Source organism: Nicotiana attenuata, unplaced genomic scaffold, assembly GCF_001879085.1.
Source record: "Nicotiana attenuata strain UT unplaced genomic scaffold, NIATTr2, whole genome shotgun sequence".
NCBI classification, from domain to species: domain Eukaryota; kingdom Viridiplantae; phylum Streptophyta; class Magnoliopsida; order Solanales; family Solanaceae; genus Nicotiana; species Nicotiana attenuata.
Window position 1 is genome coordinate 61,349 of NW_017671074.1, and position 18,391 is coordinate 79,739.

General features: G+C 34.0%; 2 protein-coding genes and 1 long non-coding RNA gene across 12 annotated transcripts; 1 reads left to right on the forward strand and 2 right to left on the reverse strand.

Moving 5' to 3' along the window:
• Positions 1–324: 324 nt before the first annotated feature.
• Positions 325–5,303, reverse strand: LOC109205700. Of its 9 annotated transcripts, XR_002064717.1 has the most exons (6): positions 5,227–5,297; positions 4,105–5,052; positions 3,194–3,253; positions 2,941–3,020; positions 832–991; positions 325–708 (listed from the first exon to the last, which is right to left on the reverse strand). It is a non-coding gene; the product is annotated as an uncharacterized LOC109205700 (long non-coding RNA). The 9 variants fall into 9 exon arrangements; XR_002064716.1 differs by lacking the exon at positions 832–991; XR_002064718.1 differs by lacking the exons at positions 325–708; positions 832–991 and adding an exon at positions 2,678–2,822.
• Positions 5,304–5,976: 673 nt separating this feature from the next.
• On the forward strand, positions 5,977–9,369 carry LOC109205701 (polyubiquitin-like). The gene is made up of 2 exons (XM_019368441.1): positions 5,977–6,088; positions 7,693–9,369. Exon 2 carries the CDS (start codon positions 7,693–7,695, stop codon positions 9,064–9,066), a length of 1,374 nt encoding a protein of 457 aa, XP_019223986.1. The 5' UTR covers positions 5,977–6,088; the 3' UTR covers positions 9,067–9,369.
• Positions 9,370–10,046: 677 nt separating this feature from the next.
• LOC109205702 lies at positions 10,047–14,826 on the reverse strand. 2 transcript variants are annotated; one of them, XM_019368443.1, is made up of 4 exons: positions 14,650–14,826; positions 13,237–13,348; positions 10,845–10,901; positions 10,047–10,641 (listed from the first exon to the last, which is right to left on the reverse strand). In XM_019368443.1, exons 1-4 carry the CDS (start codon positions 14,775–14,777, stop codon positions 10,555–10,557), a joined length of 384 nt encoding a protein of 127 aa, XP_019223988.1. In that variant the 5' UTR covers positions 14,778–14,826; the 3' UTR covers positions 10,047–10,554. The 2 variants fall into 2 exon arrangements, with proteins under 2 accessions (XP_019223988.1, XP_019223987.1); XM_019368442.1 differs by having other exon boundaries at positions 10,845–10,904.
• Between the last annotated feature and the right edge of the window lie 3,565 nt (positions 14,827–18,391).

Below are 18,391 nucleotides of genomic sequence, written 5' to 3' on the forward strand. Positions count from 1 at the left end.
ATTTATTTCAAGTCGCCCTGCCTCACATAGGCCTAAATTCGCCCACCCCACCTTATTGCCATCCCTACCAAAAACCGACTAGCCTATACTAGTTTCACAAATTTTAGTAATACTAGATGAGGCAGGCCCGCACTCGCGGGCCCAACGTTGCAAGTCTTGAATAAGATTTTAGAACTGTTCGGATTTTATATTCTTTTTGTTTAGCTATGCATATTTCTTTTCCAAAGTGGGATGGTCATTTGCCTTCTTTTGCCCAACAAAAGATACCAAACTGAAAAACTACAATAACGTAGAAAGAATTAACGAAATATGTGATGGGTCAACTTCCCTGAAAAAATATAATCACTTGCTCAACACATTCTTAAGAGTTTCATGATTTTCTTTTGGTAGGTAAATACAAAGTTTTATTGCACATAAAACTACTTAAAAAATGCAGGTCGGAATTATATTCCATACATTTCTGAGATGTTCTTTACTTTCTTGCCCATCCAGCTATGGTTACTTCTATAATCCAAGAACATGCAATAAAGCTAAGAAACAATGGTACATGGAAGAACAAAAGGTCTTCAGCTTCCTCTAAGCACACCTAACATCTTAAGAATATGATTTCACCAGCACGTGGGAGGTTTGCTCGAGTTAGGTCATTATGACATGTATAGTCCACTCCAATAAGATCAACTTTGGTGCTGTTTGCTCTTCCAAATACACCTGCAAGTTCTTGTTTCAGATGCGCCAGTACTTTTTGAAAAGAACGGACTTCAACAACTGAGAAAAAACCATAGGTACTTCTATTCCATTTAACAGAATCAGGTTTGTTACATCACTACGTACATGGGCGGACTTCTTCAAGAATTTGTGTAAGAGAGAAAGTTCTTTCTATTCTCCATTTACTACAGTTTCTCTTGAAAGCAAGCTCCATACCTAATTAATCTTGCATTGAGCAAGCTCCATACCTAATTAATCTTGCATTGAGCAATGGTTCCATCTAGATCTGTAACCATTTCTCGTAACAAGATCAATAAGTAATTATGGATTAAAAAATCCATCTCAGCAACAATTCCATGTAAGAATGCTTTTACATTTTATGTTTGAAAGAATAAAAATTTAGAAGATTTCTCACTACTGCATAACGTAGAAACATGTAAAGCTGTAAAGTTGAAAGTAAAACTGAAAGAGAGAATTCTTAGTAGAAAAGGATAAAAGGTTGAATAAATAAATACAGAATACTTTTGTATGGAAAAAAAAGGACCAGAAGCACGAGGGGCGATTAAAACAAGAGAAACATGATATGACCAATAAGAGGACAAAAAGGTGCAGATAAAAGAAAGGAGTTAAAAAGCAAGAAATAATCAAATCCAGGTTTTAAGAAAGAAGCTTTGGTAGCATTACATTATATGCAGAAACCTCTAGGTTATGCCAAATATATAGATGCAATTATCAAAATTCAGAATGAATGCAAAAAATATGTAACCGCTTTCAACCCTGCACTTCAAGAATAATGAGATGCAAATATAGCTTGCATAAAATTGAAAATAGTAGTTAAAAGAGAATTTTTCCTTCGTTTGATTGAAAGGAAGGACCAAAGATTTTAGGAATACAGTCTTCTGCAAATTTTGCCTCCATTTGTCAAGTCCGCATTTGACAAAAGTTTCTTGTACTTGCAATGTTTACAAATTTAGGCAACTAAATTTCTTTTAAGAAGAAATAAAAGCATTTATGTAAAGGCACCCAAAATAGCAAGGAATGGTAGAAAAACAGAATAGACAACGATAAGCTCCTTCAAGAAAAAAAATAAGGAAAAGGCAGTTTCTCCTATTTTTTAATGAGTAATCATCCCTTAAACAGATTTTTCTGATAATGCTATACTGAAAATTCGTAGTGTATGTTTTTAATGCTTTTCCTAGAAGAGAAAAAGATACAAAGGGGGAAAAGAAGACGATAGATAAAGTTTGAAGAAAGATAACTATGGCTGTTATGTTCTTCGACACCTCTGGGGATAGAAAGTTATAGATGGAACTCATTTAAAGACACTTGGAAGATATTGTACAACCAAGGAAAAATGCCTTGTAGCTAAGAGCTTAAAATAATAGACAGGCTTAAAACAATAGCCAAGGAGAAATGCTCCTTAGACAGGCTTGTAAGTCAGCCAAGCAAAGTGGCACAAATATTATTAAAAGTGCTTTCCCTAGATTGCTGCTATCCACATTTTACCTCAGATGAGAGAGGACACAAACTCTTCAAATCAAGCATAAAGTTTTTTCTTTTCTTTCAGGTATTAAGAATTCCAAAAGACTTCTTATCATTATAAATTGGGAAATATAAACTGAATTCCCATCAAATCATGGTTTGGTAACCTCAAGTTTCATGACAAAAATTGTTTCACACTCAAATACAAAGATTCAGGATGTATTACTCTTTCCTTCATATGCAAATTTGATCTTTGTATCTAAATATTAAATGTTGCTGCGTACACACAAACATAAAAAAACATTACAGAATATCTTAGTTTATTTGCTTAATTTGTAGCATCATATCCAAAATTTAGTTATTTCATTTTGAAATGGCGAGGGTTTTATAGGCATTGAGAGAAAGTTAAAATCTGCCAATAATAAATATTTTAGAAATCGGAAAGAATGCTAACATTTCTGTTACAGTAAAATTTAATAAAATAGCAATCTACAAATAAATCTATGAAAAAAACTATTATAGGATCGGAACTGTGAAGTACTATACATTGCATCAGCATGAAGCCATAACTAAAGCAATATTTACTTTCACATGCGGTAAACGGAATAAATTACCCTCCAAATATGGTTAAAGACCTGAAACAAAGACATATGATGTCTTGCTTGTAGAATGGCACATGGTGACTAAAATAACATAATTATATCAGTACAAAAACAACAAATATCGAATCATCTTACTGAGCTAGCATCTTACTATTGCACAGACACATTACACAGTTCTTGTATTTCTTCGCATGCCCAGTTTCTCTTTATGTGTTGTTTGAAGATTGATAGCTAAAATAGACCAAGAAAATAGTTAAAACAGATAGCATGAATATGTGCAGCTATCCATTTGGAATCATAAACTATTTCCTAATATAACAGAAAAGATAGTACGTATTTCTTCTTGAAATTTAAAAAAGTAAACAAAGATTTCCAATTTTATTTAACTAAGCTTCAAAATTTACCTTAGCAACTCTTATCCCAGCATGGTTCTACAGGAATAAATATAGCAACATCCTTGATGCCTGCAACAAAAAATATTCCAGCGAACTACTCATTTAAAATGACCAAAGCCTTTCATGGGTCAAAAGCTAAAGGAGACAAAAAAAAATATTAAAGCTAAAGAGCACTTTAATGAAATTCAGCATACACTCGCAACTCATTTATAACGATCACAGCATCTCATGTCTCAAAGATAACGGACACTAAATAAAAAAGATTAAACCTAGAGCTAACAATAAGAACTTTTCTTTTTTTCTCATGATCCGGGATCTTAGTCCATTTCATTTCGGGATGATATGTTAATTAGACATTGCGGTAAACAAAACTAACAGTTGGCTAAATGTAAACATTTGTTGAATGTTGTCTGATTAAAATGTCTATATGGTCCGTGTTTTCAACCATGTCACTACAATATTGATGAACAAACTCCTATATTGACATGTTCATATTCAACATAGAGAATTAGTTCCAGAATTTGTCACATGTGTGTCTTAGGAAATCAACTAAAAATCATTATATGATGTTTAATAATCCAATGAGGTTAGACTTGTAGCAAGGTATATGTCACACCTCTAGATAGCATTACACCATAAGACATTAGAAGAAGTCATGAAAGACTTCATTAGCAAACTTAACATATTTAGCAACCTATAATAGGGTCCAATGTACAAAAAGCAGAGAACAAGAAAGAAAGAAAGAAAGAAAGAAAGCAAGCAAACAAGCAATAAAGGTATTCCTAGATAAATACATTAGGAAAAAAAAGGCAAGGAAAGCAGCATTGGTGTGATGGGGATTGCCAATACAACTGTTGATCGTTCTAGTAAGCCACAACATTAATAATCAAGATTTTGCAAACTAATGAAAAGATACATACCACTAAGATTTCGGACATCACTTGTTTTGATGGTAGCATAATGATACACCAAGTGCATGGGAAATGTAACTCCTTTAAATACAAAGAATAGTTTAAAACAGTCACAGTCACATGCGCATTCATATAATACTAAAGATATCATACCACTTACACATTATTGTTTATATGTAAGTGGTATAGGTGAGCATCATAATGTCTGTAATTTGTGCAAAGATATGAATATTTGTTGGCATGTGCTAAAATTAATAAAAAAAAAACAAACAAAATTATTCAGCTTAGAGGATCGAACTCGGGATCTTCTTGAAACAAGATTGCAGATTTTACCACTGCGCTGGAGAATGCTTATGTTTCCAGTGGTGTCACCTAAATTATTTCAAACAATTTAATGTTCAGATATCATTTTGACACATATATTTACTTAATTTTTCCGACGAAGCGGTGTCACGTGACACCGCTTCACTCAATAAAAATCCGCCCATGCTTCCATTAATTGCTGGTCGTCCACTTTCATTCTTTCGGATAAGATTTAGCATGTCACATGTGTCCAATAAAGACATATATGAGAAATCTAGAGACTATAGATTTTGATCTCTAATTTAAGAATACCTTAAGGTGAGAATCCTAAAAATATTTACCATTAAATAAACTAAGCGGCCTGAAGAACAGAAAAAGTACATAAGAGAGTTGAGAAACACTCCAAAATAGAGAGATGATACTTGTAAGAAGCGAAGGAGAACTCTGAAGTTGAGCAATAAGCGTATCACCAGAGAACAAGGCCTAAAAGAGATACCTGATGAGCAGCGGATATTTGAAGAGAGTGACATGAAATTTAGCAGCATTTGTTTCCCTAAAATTCAGTCTTGCACAATACCAGATATTCTTTACCGAATAGTAACCAAAAATTCGCAAAGCAGTCTGAAATTCGCGAAATTGCACAAGACCTAGAAACTAATTTGCCCAAAATAAGACCTTCACTAATTCACTTTTCTTTAGAATATGGGATGAACAAGGATATAGAAGAGAAAGTTAAAATGAATAATAACAGCAACAATTATTTTCAGCGTAATACCGATAAATTTTTGAAAAGAAGTAGAAAAGATTAAATCAAAATTGAGGGCTTACCTGAAATTAGAGAAGAACGGATATACTAAGAGAGCAGTGCTTCAGAAAGATAGGGAGAGTTCTAGAATTTGTGTCAGATATATTGTGAAGGAAATAAAGCGGTTTTATACCTAAATAATTAATGGCAGAGCAAATGTCATTTATGCCCTTGGTCGACCAAACAAGCCTTTTCTATATAATAGAATCAGCTTCGCGAATCGGCCAAACTTATCAATATCCTCAATATTAATAAATTAGCAATGAGGAATAGAAGAATAGAAAGCTGTACAAGTTCCTCAAATTATCTGTCCTAGTTTTTATTTAAAAAATTAATGAACAAGTCCAACTTGCCAAAATATTGTACAACTTTACAAGTGGCTCTTTGATACTTCTTTTGTCGACACCGTTAATTTAAATAGTAGAATAATATATTGTTTATGAATTTCTCAAGACTTTTATAAATAAATATATCTAATATAAATTATGAATTCATTATTCTTTTTATTTATATCTTAATATATTAATTTTTATTAAGACATACTTAAAGCATAATGTTCGTGTCCAGTCAATTTTTATAAGTTAGTATTATTTATTAGTGGAACTTGTCTCCTAATCAATAAATTATACTCCTAATGGATAATTATTAGTGGTTGTAGAAAAATAAAATATAATAAAATTATTTAGTGGTTTACCAAACTTTCACCGAAAAGAAAGTGGCGATATTCCGATATTTTATAGGTCTAGGGTCGGCCATCAGCTGCTATATAAAGGGCTAATTCCTTTCTCTTCCTTTCGTTCTTCTCTCCTCAATTGTTGATCACAGTTTCCTTCTCCAACAAAGCTATCTATTCTCTCATTTTCCGATTCCCAAAAAACTTTCAAGGTACCAATTCTTCACTCTTTTATTCTCCTATTAATCCATTTTTGTTGTGTTAATACGTTAATTTAGATCGTGTTTGGATCTTAATTCATGTGTTTATGTGTTGCTTAATTGATTTTTTTTAATTATTATGTGTTTTTCCATGGAGTGATATTGATCGAGGCCCTAATGAACTTTCAAGTATTTTTTTTGTTAATTCTTCAAGTAATTTGTTTGAGTTGTTTATTAGATGACTAGATCTCAATTTATCCTCTTTAGGGTAAGTTTAGTTTTGTTTATAATGGGGTCAAAATCTTATATTCCTTCCATGTTAACCTTTTCGGTCTGGTAGGAGGGTCAAACTAACTAATTTTCGGTGTGAATTTAGACATGGAATTTTCAAAAATTTTGAAATAAAATCTACATATTTATAGGAACTATATAAAAAGTATATAAGTCAAAATAGTTATCAATTTAAAATATTTAAATAATTTATGCAAAATACGTGGTCAAAGTAAACCTTGTTTGATTCCCCCAAATAGTAATAGATTTATCTAAATTGAAACAGAGAGTATATAAGAACAGCTCAAGGTTTACATGAGTTGCGCTGACGTAGATTGAATCCACTTTTGGTTTTGTTAATTGTCATTTTCGATGGTGTTTGGGTCTTGATTCATGTGTGTATGTGCTGTTTTGCTCCTTGTTTGATTTTTTTATTAGTGAGAACATGAATTGATGGGTGTTTTAGTTTTAGTGTCGTCAATTAGATCTATACCAGGTGGGATATAAAATTTAATGGAGTTATTAGTGAATTCTTCAATTTGTTTTCTGGCCAAAGCTGACAAAATGTGCAATGACCTTCGGTGTTGAAAAACATTTAGGTTGCAGGGGTGGTGGCAGCATACTTATTTCTAGGTCCTTATATTATGATAGTATAAGTAATTTAGACGTACATATTAAAAGAAGTGAAAATGGCTATCTAATGCAATAGAAGAAATGGTTACTATTAAAAGAAACAGATTAAAATGTAGTATAATGACATGGATTAGGAAATCCAAGGTTGCGGGTCTTTTTTAAAAGTTATCACTACTTTTGTGGTGTATTTGATGTTGAGCCCTGGACTATTGAACCAAAGCATTCTTTCAGCATATAAGTATGTTGGCTGAACGACAATATTGGATCATTGTTCTTTATAATGTGATTGAATTAGTTCAAACTTTTCATGTGATTCAGAAGATTAGCCTTGTATATGTGCATCTAAACATATTACTGTAGAGTGAAAAGCTTTATTCTTTGAAATGCAGTCCATTCTGTTACTAATCTTATCTGGCATTGTACTTAAATTTTAGTATATTTTCGCACAGGTTGAAATAGGTCAGATGTACTGAGTGAAGTATATCTTTATCTTCTGCTGATAGCTCTTGGTTTTGCATATCATATTTGCCTTTTTAATGTGAATACTGTTACTTAATAAAAAATCTCAAGCCCGTTTAGTGTTCTTACTGGGAATTATACACAATGTTTGTATATGCTTGATCTTGGTTCTGCTTCTGTTAGTATAATAAAATGTGAAATATGATAAGTTTTCTGTTATGTCTATTGCCCCCCTTTATTTGGTGTGATTACAGATGCAAATCTTTGTAAAGACACTCACCGGAAAAACCATTACTCTCGAGGTTGAGAGTTCCGACACTATTGATAATGTCAAGGCTAAGATTCAGGACAAGGAAGGAATTCCTCCCGATCAGCAGAGGTTGATCTTTGCTGGAAAGCAGCTAGAGGATGGCCGCACTCTTGCAGACTACAACATCCAAAAGGAATCCACCCTTCACCTTGTCCTCCGTCTACGTGGTGGGATGCAGATTTTTGTAAAAACATTGACCGGGAAGACCATCACCCTTGAGGTTGAGAGCTCCGACACCATTGACAATGTTAAGTCGAAGATCCAGGACAAGGAAGGCATCCCTCCAGACCAGCAGAGGTTGATTTTTGCTGGAAAGCAGCTTGAGGATGGGCGCACTCTTGCCGACTACAATATTCAGAAAGAGTCCACCCTTCACCTTGTCCTCCGTCTGCGTGGTGGCATGCAGATTTTTGTGAAAACTTTGACTGGGAAGACCATCACCCTTGAGGTTGAGAGCTCCGACACCATTGACAATGTTAAGGCGAAGATCCAGGACAAAGAAGGCATCCCTCCAGATCAGCAGAGGTTGATCTTTGCTGGAAAGCAGCTTGAGGATGGGCGCACTCTTGCCGACTACAACATCCAGAAGGAGTCCACCCTTCACCTTGTCCTCCGTCTGCGTGGTGGGATGCAGATTTTCGTTAAGACTTTGACTGGGAAGACCATCACCCTTGAAGTTGAGAGCTCCGACACCATTGACAATGTTAAGGCGAAGATCCAGGATAAGGAAGGCATCCCTCCGGACCAGCAGAGGTTGATTTTTGCTGGAAAGCAGCTTGAGGATGGACGGACTCTTGCTGACTACAATATTCAAAAGGAGTCCACCCTCCACCTTGTTCTTCGGCTGAGGGGTGGTATGCAGATCTTTGTGAAGACACTGACAGGGAAGACAATCACCTTGGAGGTTGAAAGTTCTGATACAATTGATAATGTAAAGGCGAAGATCCAAGATAAAGAAGGGATTCCGCCAGATCAGCAGCGATTGATCTTTGCTGGTAAGCAGCTTGAGGATGGGAGGACTCTTGCTGATTATAATATCCAGAAAGAGTCCACACTGCATTTGGTGCTACGTTTGAGGGGAGGGATGCAAATATTTGTCAAGACTCTAACTGGGAAGACCATCACTTTGGAGGTGGAGAGCTCTGATACTATTGATAACGTGAAAGCGAAGATTCAGGACAAGGAGGGTATTCCACCAGATCAGCAAAGGCTGATTTTTGCTGGTAAGCAGCTGGAGGATGGTCGTACCCTTGCAGATTATAACATCCAGAAAGAATCCACCCTTCACCTCGTGCTTCGTCTCCGTGGTGGCTTTTGAGAAGTTAATTCCATGCTCGCTATCATCTGTTGCATTTGCTACAATTCCCTTCGTTTAAGCATCTTGAAGACTTCTGTGCTTTCCTTTATTGGCTTTTGTTGTGCTTTGTGTTTAAGCTGTTGATATATGTGTGCTATGCCTTTGATGGCATTGGTTACGTGCTTTGTGTTCAGACAGTTGTTTTTAGCTGTTGGCTTCGTCTGAATAAATTTGGTTTCTGTGGTACATATCTTTGTTTGCTGTGATCATATTTCTGGAACTCCTTGGTTGTCTATGGAATCATGAATCTATATTAGGTGTTTACGTATGGCTGTTTTCAGATTTTATTGGTTCACACGTGATTGTTAATCATTTTATATGATAGTTCAGACTTCAGAACCCAGGTCTATAATTAAACATAATGTTTTATCTCTACAACATTGTAACTTACCATGGCATTAAGATTAAGCCAATATGTTTCGAAATGGAGGCTTCTGCTTAACTTGCAGTGGTTCTCAGTTTTTCATATGGAAGTGATACAAGGGTAATGGTACTGGCATATTGTCTACTTCCTCATTCTCAATATTGTTCCAGGCCTATGGTAATTCAGCTCTAACTAATTTATGCAACTTTTTATATTCCAAAGAGGGGTCTCATTTGCCACAAAAATAATAACTAGTTACTAGCAAAATCAAAATAATGCAAGTCACATAATGTACTACCTCTTAGCATTACATGGATGATATGAACACTGGATGTAATTTACAGGATGTTTTGTTAGTCCATCAGAGTTTTAGCACGCTTGATCATTTGGTTGATCAATGAAGTTACTGAAACAATGAGAGAGCTGGAAATTGGAATTAAGTCCACCTTTCAACAACAACAACAACATAACCAGTATTATCTCACACCGTGAGGTCTGGGGAGAGTAGTGTGTACGCAGACCTTACTCCTACCTTGTGAGGATAGAGAGGTTGTTTCTAATAGACCCTCGGCTCAAATTTTTCAAATGCTTTCAACTAATTATCAAATTTTTGGCAGTGTCGAAAAATTGATTCATACACATTATAATGTAAAAGAACTAATAATCACCTCACAAGCACTGACTAATAATTCTATTGAACAAAGTAATTTCACTTCCTGGAAGCATTTCTTTTGGTCAAATCTACACAACTCAAGATTTAACAAAATGCTTGTGTGGACTTCACAAGAACTAACAATCATCATCAACAAAAGAGAGTATTCAGTCCCTTCAAATGGACCATAACCTAATCTAGGGAGGCCAAAACTTGGATGGAAGCTGCAACCCATCGTTTAACCAATGTATCTAATTCACATCCAAATACATGCGCACTGGCATGCCTCTCGGAAAGCATAATCTAGCAAAATTCTGAACCAATCGGGTGAATTTGGTTAAGGACTGCCCATGAACGATAATCCTGCAGTTAGATTAATTTGGCAAGTAATCAACTTCCGAATGTTCTTCAGACCACCAGGCTTCCAGTGAAGTCATATCTGTCTCATACTACATTTCAACTTCTCAGATTCAAGCTCTTGTTTCAAAGATTCGAGTCGTTCAAGTAAGTCAATGTTTTCCTGGTGAAATAAAACATCATAGACAATGTATTAAGTGAACTGTGAAAATGATAATAAGCATTAAGGTGATCACAACCCCCAAAACTTCACATTTCTCATGTGCGAGGAGCCAAGTGTAGCAGCAAGCCTTTGCCGACAAGAAGAAGAAGAAAGAGCAAAGATATAGAAAGAGAGACATCAAGAAAATTGTCTCAAACACGCACCTTTTGCAACATGTCCAACTTCTTCTTGCTGCTAGCAGCACCGTCTTCCTTCAATAACTGCTTAATTTACACAAAAGGCCACACGTTAACAAACTAGCAAATGAGGTGCAACAGTTAACCCATTATGTAAGTAAAGCATGCATGGGAAGAACTCCATATCTTTGACTTCAAACAGGAGCCCAAATGTAATATCTATCAATGCGAGAAACATGCCTCAATAATCAGATGATGCAAAATGAAAGGTTTGACATGTTCTATGTCTTAATGCATAACATGGACAAGCCAATAGCAAACAACATAAACAATGCATCAGTGACCGGATATTTATATGTTGCTCGGTCTTGGTGCGGGATCTAGAGGTCGGATTCTTCATCACACATATTGTAGGATTCGTGGGCAGTGGGCGGATTTAGAGCATTATATATGGGTTCCCGGGAACCCAGTAACTTTTGCGTAAACCCTATATTTTTCTAAAAAAATCCACTAAATACATATAAATATCTTATTGTGAACTCAGTTATTATTGCATGTTAATTTGAGAAAACCGTAGGAACCCACAAACTTCAAATCCTGGATTCGCCTCTGTTCGTGGGTGTGGATCCGAGTGCTGGGATACGTCCAGTAAATGTATATTACAACATATATAAGTATATATTCGATTAATTAAATTATTGAACTAAAACTAATAAAATTTAATTCGTATAAACACCTCATATTTTATTCAAATAATATCTCGTATAATAGCAAATCATGCTCATACTTTACATAACCATGTATATGTATGGCATAAACCCATAAAATCAAGTCAAATACTCAATCAACCTATACTTCTCGGGCATAGATGTAGTCAAAACACCCAAGGTAAGTTAACCAAATCCACACCCACACCACGTCGTGTCGACACGGGTACGCCAAGGATTTTGAAGAGTCCGCAAAACAGTTAAATACATAGCAGTGCTCATGTGACTTTAAGCTCTTTACACATATCAAAATGGAAGAAAAGAGGGGTTCAGAGAACAAGATAATGAAGAGCAACTCAACATTTGGCACAAATTCCTTTTAAATTGAACTATTCTATTTCGTCTTCTCACTTAGTTGAATGATTTAGTTTTGCATTTGAGAATAAAATAAAATAGTCAATATGGAGACCAGAGTGCACCCGAAACTGTTAACCTCATTCGTAAATATAGCAAGTTCTTATTCCTCCACTATTCAAATTAATATAAAATAGTACTCTTTTCCATTAGATCAAATTTGAGCTGACACCTCTTTACTCTTATGCTCCTTGATAATCAACCAAGGTAAATCAGAATGAGACAAATATTGACTCAAATCTTTTCCTTTGGTTTGTTGTTCTTTTGGCTTCACAGACCCCGGCATCGGGAGGGGAAGCAGAGGTTCCTTTCTTCTAAGAACAGAAACAAATGAAAGCTCCACTGTTCTCTTTTTCTTTTCTCTTCATTTATCGTTTTATTTGTTGGACTGGCGCTGGTGGATGGTTGTTTGAGACCATCATAGAAAATTTATCAAAAAGCGCAATTTGATGTGCAAATTCATTTAGCAAAATATGAAAACTAATGGTTGAAAATGAAAAAGGATCTCAGTCCCAAAACTGGGGGCCATCAACTAAAGACCTAATAAAGAAATGCATGACAAGAAAAGCTGCACATGGCTGAAGCAGTAAAGGAAATGCACAAGCCTGTATACCTGGTTACTACAAATGGAGGGACATTTTTTCTATCAAATCTGTTCTAATAAAGCAATAGAGAATAACAAACAGCTCAGCGACAACACAGCATACTGCATCTACAGGTGAAATTTCAGTAGAGATCAATATATAGCTGAAGTTAAATCACATAGAGAGGCCAACAAATCACTAATTTTCTCAGACTTAAACTAGACAGAGAAATCACTTCTTCTATATTTATTGACCCCGAACTTACGAAATTCATTTACCAAGAGAGAACTCATGCTTCAGAGAGAGGAGGAGGCCATTACCATCGAAATGTATGTCCTATGGGATAGACAAAATCTGCTTAGATATAGTGTCATAGGTACAATCATTTTTTTAGGCCGATGCATCATACTAGAAAAGGTGAGTATTTCTTTTTATTTATTTGTTTGTTTGTTTATTTTGTTAAATATGTGATTGCCTAATTGATATCACATTCTTGATTAAGGTGAATAGGTGATACATCACATAGTTAATAAGGAAATAAGGTGTTACATTGCGCATGCCATCATTGATTGTCAATAGAGAGGAAATCATGTTGCAGAAAACAGTATAACAGCAATTCAAGGGCTTCGCAAGATATATTAAATCCTTATATCAAATGTATATTGGTGAATTTCTCACCAAAGTATTATTGATTCTGAATATAAGATGCCATACCTTAATCAGTTCCTTTTGGCAGCTGGTAGATTTCACTTCCTCGTCATCATATCTTTTCCTCCACACTGCAGATTCGTCCATTGCTTCTCTACTGGCAAGATCAAACTGTCTCCTACAAGAAAACAGGAACAGAATACTTGGCTAAGCACTACATGGCACCAATATTCTATCTTAATGAGAAAGTTCGATTTTTAAACTAAAAATGATCATATGTTTGATGCCATCAAATGACTAAGAATCTTAATCGTTAAAAAGAAAAATCTTATTCATTTCAATCTAGTCTCTTGTGCCAGTAGGAAATATAGAGAACCTCTAATACTTTTCATTTTTATTTAGTAAAATGTTAGTTTGAGATGATTTTAAACGGGGTACATGGTCAATGAGGACTGAGGATTCATATAGTCGACCCTGACTTGTTTGGGATTGATGCTTAGTGGTTATTGTTGTTCAATCACAACTTAACTTGGAAGTGGTTTTGCCTCTGCAATCCATTGAGTAAAGAGAGGGTTTGCTACAGTGATTCAGGCAGTTGGTGGCTCCTTCGAGAGCTGTGGATCCTTTCCGCTGCATGAGTGTTAGCTCACGCTCAAAACTCCTCACGAGTCCTAGTCGTCGTGCTGCGATCCGTTTCCCGGCTTCGCTTGCGCGACTTGCACTTCTGATTTGTTCCAGCCATCCCAACCTTCATGAGTGGACTATGAAGGGGTCAGTCGAGCGGTTCGGGTTTTCGGTCAGTTCCCGTTCTAAACCCCATCGCAAATGCTTTAGTAGGAGACTAGCCTTGGGTTTGGATTATAGGGTAGTTTTGATAAGCATATACCCGAACAATTAGACCTAGTTTCTACTGGAAATGCTTTTAGCATATTATATTCCAATTCACAACCTCATAAGGGTGACACACAAAGAAAAGCTAAAAATTAATAACCTATAAGGCCATTTACTCCTAGATTTTACATTAAACATTTTCCTCAATTCCCTTCATTGTATTCAAATGACACTAAGTGGTGTACACAAAAACACATCTGTTCTGCTCAGAAACAAATATAAATTCAGAAATATAACCAGAATCAAGAAGATAGTGCAAAAGCAAAGGGAAAGTTATTAAGTTTCTGATATCTTCATTTCCTACCTCAATTGGTAATCCAGACCAAATTGGTTTTCCTTTTGCTGGTCATTCAAGCAAGACCAAAATTGAATAGAAACAAGAAACCCACATTCCTATGATAGATACAAAAATAAAGGTTGGTGCTTTTTAATATTCTTGATTAAGAGTTAAGACTAACCAACCTACCCAATTAATCCTTTCTGTTTCTTGAACATTACCCAATTTTCCTCAGCAACAAAACAAAGTGAAAATCTATTTCCAATTTTAAGGTACATAAAGAAGATTTAAGCAAGAAAGAAGAAGAGTACCTAAGTAATTCAGTTTCATTAGCAGAGAAACGGTAGTCAATAGTCCAAAGCCTTAAGTAAACAGCTAAACCCATAATCATAACAAGACCAAGTCCCACCAATATTTGCTTTCTCCCTTTTCCTCTCATCTCTCTCTCTCTCTCTCTCTCTCTCTCTACAATACTTTGTTTGGGCTACTACTAAGATTACAAAGTTAATGGCAATTGTTATTAGAGTCCGTTTGAATTCTGATTTTCAATAAATATTTTATTAGTATTTTTTTTAAATAATTAAAATATCCTTAAAAGATTTTTTTTTAAAAAGAATGTTAAAAAAAAATCTATATTTATATTATTATAAAAGCATGAATAAAATATCGATTTACAAAAATAACCTTATAATATTAAGCATAATAACTCATAATAAAAGGACATAACCGAAATTCTAGATATTAGCCTTATAATCCTATTAGTTTTAGGACATAATACTACAAGTCAGGTATCCTACATGATTACCTTTAGGAATCTTATTAGTATAAACTTTCGGGCCGGCTAATTCATATGAAATTGAACAAGTAATATCTTTTGTCATGTAATCCTATTGCTTTCAAGATATACTTCTTAAAAATTCATATTACTAATTTAATTTGAGAATGTATCATATTGTCCAAATTTATTTAAAAAAATGAGAGCATATATTATTATAAAAGCATAAATACAATATTAATATACCAAAATAGCCCTAAATCATTAAACGGAAGAACTCATAGGAAGAGGGCATAAGTGCAATAACTTGTTTTTGGACTACAATACCTTCTATGCTAATTTTTAATATCTAATATTTTAAAATTAATAAAATTTTATCAATCAAATTCTTGTTAAAATATGTAGGAAGGTTAAATCCAATTTCATAAGAATCCTCCGTATTGACAATGCATTACCACTCCATAATGTCCAATACCAAAAAAAATAAAAGTAATATTAAATGGACTGCATAAAGAGTTGAAATTAAAAAAAATACCCCCACAATAATATATTTTTATATTTATTTGAACTATTTTCCTACTGAAATAATATTTTTTAATCAATTTTTCGTGTAATATTGTAAAACACCCAATCATTAAACAACAACTAAGAAAATATTTAAGAATATAAATGTGTGAGAAAGAGAAAAAAATGATTGGTAAGAGTCAATACCATTAATGATTCAACAAACATAAAGATCTAAAAGTGAAATGTCATATCAATCTTTTACTCTTTGAAAGTAAAATTAAAGGTGAATAAAATTATAATTAAGATTAAATACTCAAAACAAGAGATGAACTAATATTAAGATCTGAATCAACATAGAATAAATTATTTTTTATGTTAAAATCAAATAATTAAATCTTTTAATTAATTATTTAGCAAGAGAATCCAATTTAATTATTTTTTAAATTCATCATATGAGTAAAATTCTTATTCAAGTTAATAAAAACTTAGGATACATAATTTTATTCCTTAAAAAGAGTGTTAGAACACAAAGTAAAAAGGTTAGTATATTATTAAGAATCAAAGTGTTATACAAGTGTCCGAGGAAGCACAATCAAAGCTAAATCCTAAACAAGAACAAGCTTTTAAGACTATATTATAAAGAGTCGACTCTGCTATAACGAGAATATTCTTTGTAGATGCCTCCGGCAGAATCGAAATAATATTCTTATGTCATGCATTACTTGCAAATATCATATCAAGAGGCATGACACTATTGACAATAATAGCAAGTGGTGTACCAACAATGATTTTATTGTGAGGCCGCCCACTTTAGATTTGATATACCTCTTCAAACAATTTAAATAACCATCACAAATATATCAAAGCAGAGTAATGGTGCTAAATTTATAAGGAAAGCAAAATTGATAACATGGGATGAAGCACTTATGGCTAAGTGGCAAATGATCGAAATAATTGTTTGGAGTTCTAGAGATATATTGGATATTAATGAACCGTTTGGTAAAAAATTAATGGTTTGGGATGTGATTTATGTCAAGTACTACCAGTACTTCCAGAATCGACAAAAGCAGAGACTCTAAAAGCTAGCTTGCCAAAGTTATACTTCTGCGGTCAAATGAAAAAGATTCAACCGACAAGAAATATAAAGTAAGAACAGATCGAGTATTAAGTGTCTTCTTGCTTCATGTCAGAAACGAAAAAGAGCATCCAATAAAAAAATGATTTGGTTCTTCTTGAACACTTAGTTATCAATTCCAATAGTAGTGCATTTAATAAGAGAAATATTTCTATCATTAGATTAAAACACAATTTGTGCAAATCGCATGATAGAATTAAAAAGATATCTTAGCTAGAAGAAATGAATGTGTTGATAAACTAAATGAAAGGTTGATTGCAAAATTTTATAGTAAAAACAAAATATTTTTCTGTTTGACCCAATAATTTCTACCAAGAAGAATACTTAAATACTTTAGTCAATTGGTCTTCTACCATACATGTTTGTTGTCAAGTTTATTATTTCTTATGTATTTTAGTGTCACTGTTTATATAATAGACTAAGTTAAAATTGATCTTTCATCGTATATAGGATGATTTTGAAGAAAATATGACCGTCATGCTACTGAAAAACTTAGATACGCCGAATAGCTTATGTAATAGCACATATATGGTATATAGAAGTTTTGACAATACGTCATACGTGCAAAAACTATGATACTGGTCAACGTGCTTCGTTAAGATACCATCACATCAAATACTTTTAAACTATAATACATAATTATCAAACTAACATGACAAAATTGACCATTTGTGTAAGTTTTGATGATGTTCTTTTATTTTAAATTCAAGTATTATGCTAATGTAATATATTTTTCGGCATTTAGACAATTGTTGTATTATTACACATAAAATTCCTCTCAGTNCACTCCTCAACTAAACTACATAAGAGGTTCTTCAATACACTCACAACTCGAGGCCATATGCCAACTTAAGACAGAAGTCAAACACTTAATAGTTCGTGCTACACCTCCAGCCAATTCTTTTTGTCACAGTCAAACAATCTGAACACATCTCACCATCAAATCACACACACCACATAGTCATCCAGCCACACAATCCCACCAATAAGGACACAAACGGACATATAAGTCCCAAATGCTCATGCTCACACATTTACGAAATCTCGGCACTCAAGCCATAGACCAAAACCCGGCCTCAAGTCCTACCAGACTCGGCCCATTATCAACATGCTAAAAATCACATCTCACACCTCACCCATGGAAATCACAAGCCGTCGATGCACAGCTGATACCGAGCGCTCATGTGCGCATTCAAATACTTGAAAGGAATTTAAAGAGTTAAGCTTTTGGCTGAATAAATGGATTCGCATGATAAGAATTCAATAATGTGAGATTTTTCCTAATGGTTCCGCAGCCTCTCGAAGTTAAAGACTTTTTATTTTTTATTTTTTTTGGAGAAATTTATAGGTTGAAATGGAAAGTAAATTTGATTTGAGTTTGAACGAATTGAAATTGTTTTAAATTTGATGAAATGTACTAGAAAATTGTTTCTCTTTTCTTCTTTTTTTTGAAGCAAAGAAAAGAAAAAAGAACATTGAAATTATTAGTGAAGAGTAACAAATAGTAAATGTTATTACTTGCAATCATACAAGTTCTGAAGACAAATCACATAATTATAGGAAGAGTGGGAACAAAGGAAGACAAACCTATTACTTTTAAACGCCAAACATAATTTGATTTCTTTCTAATGACCAA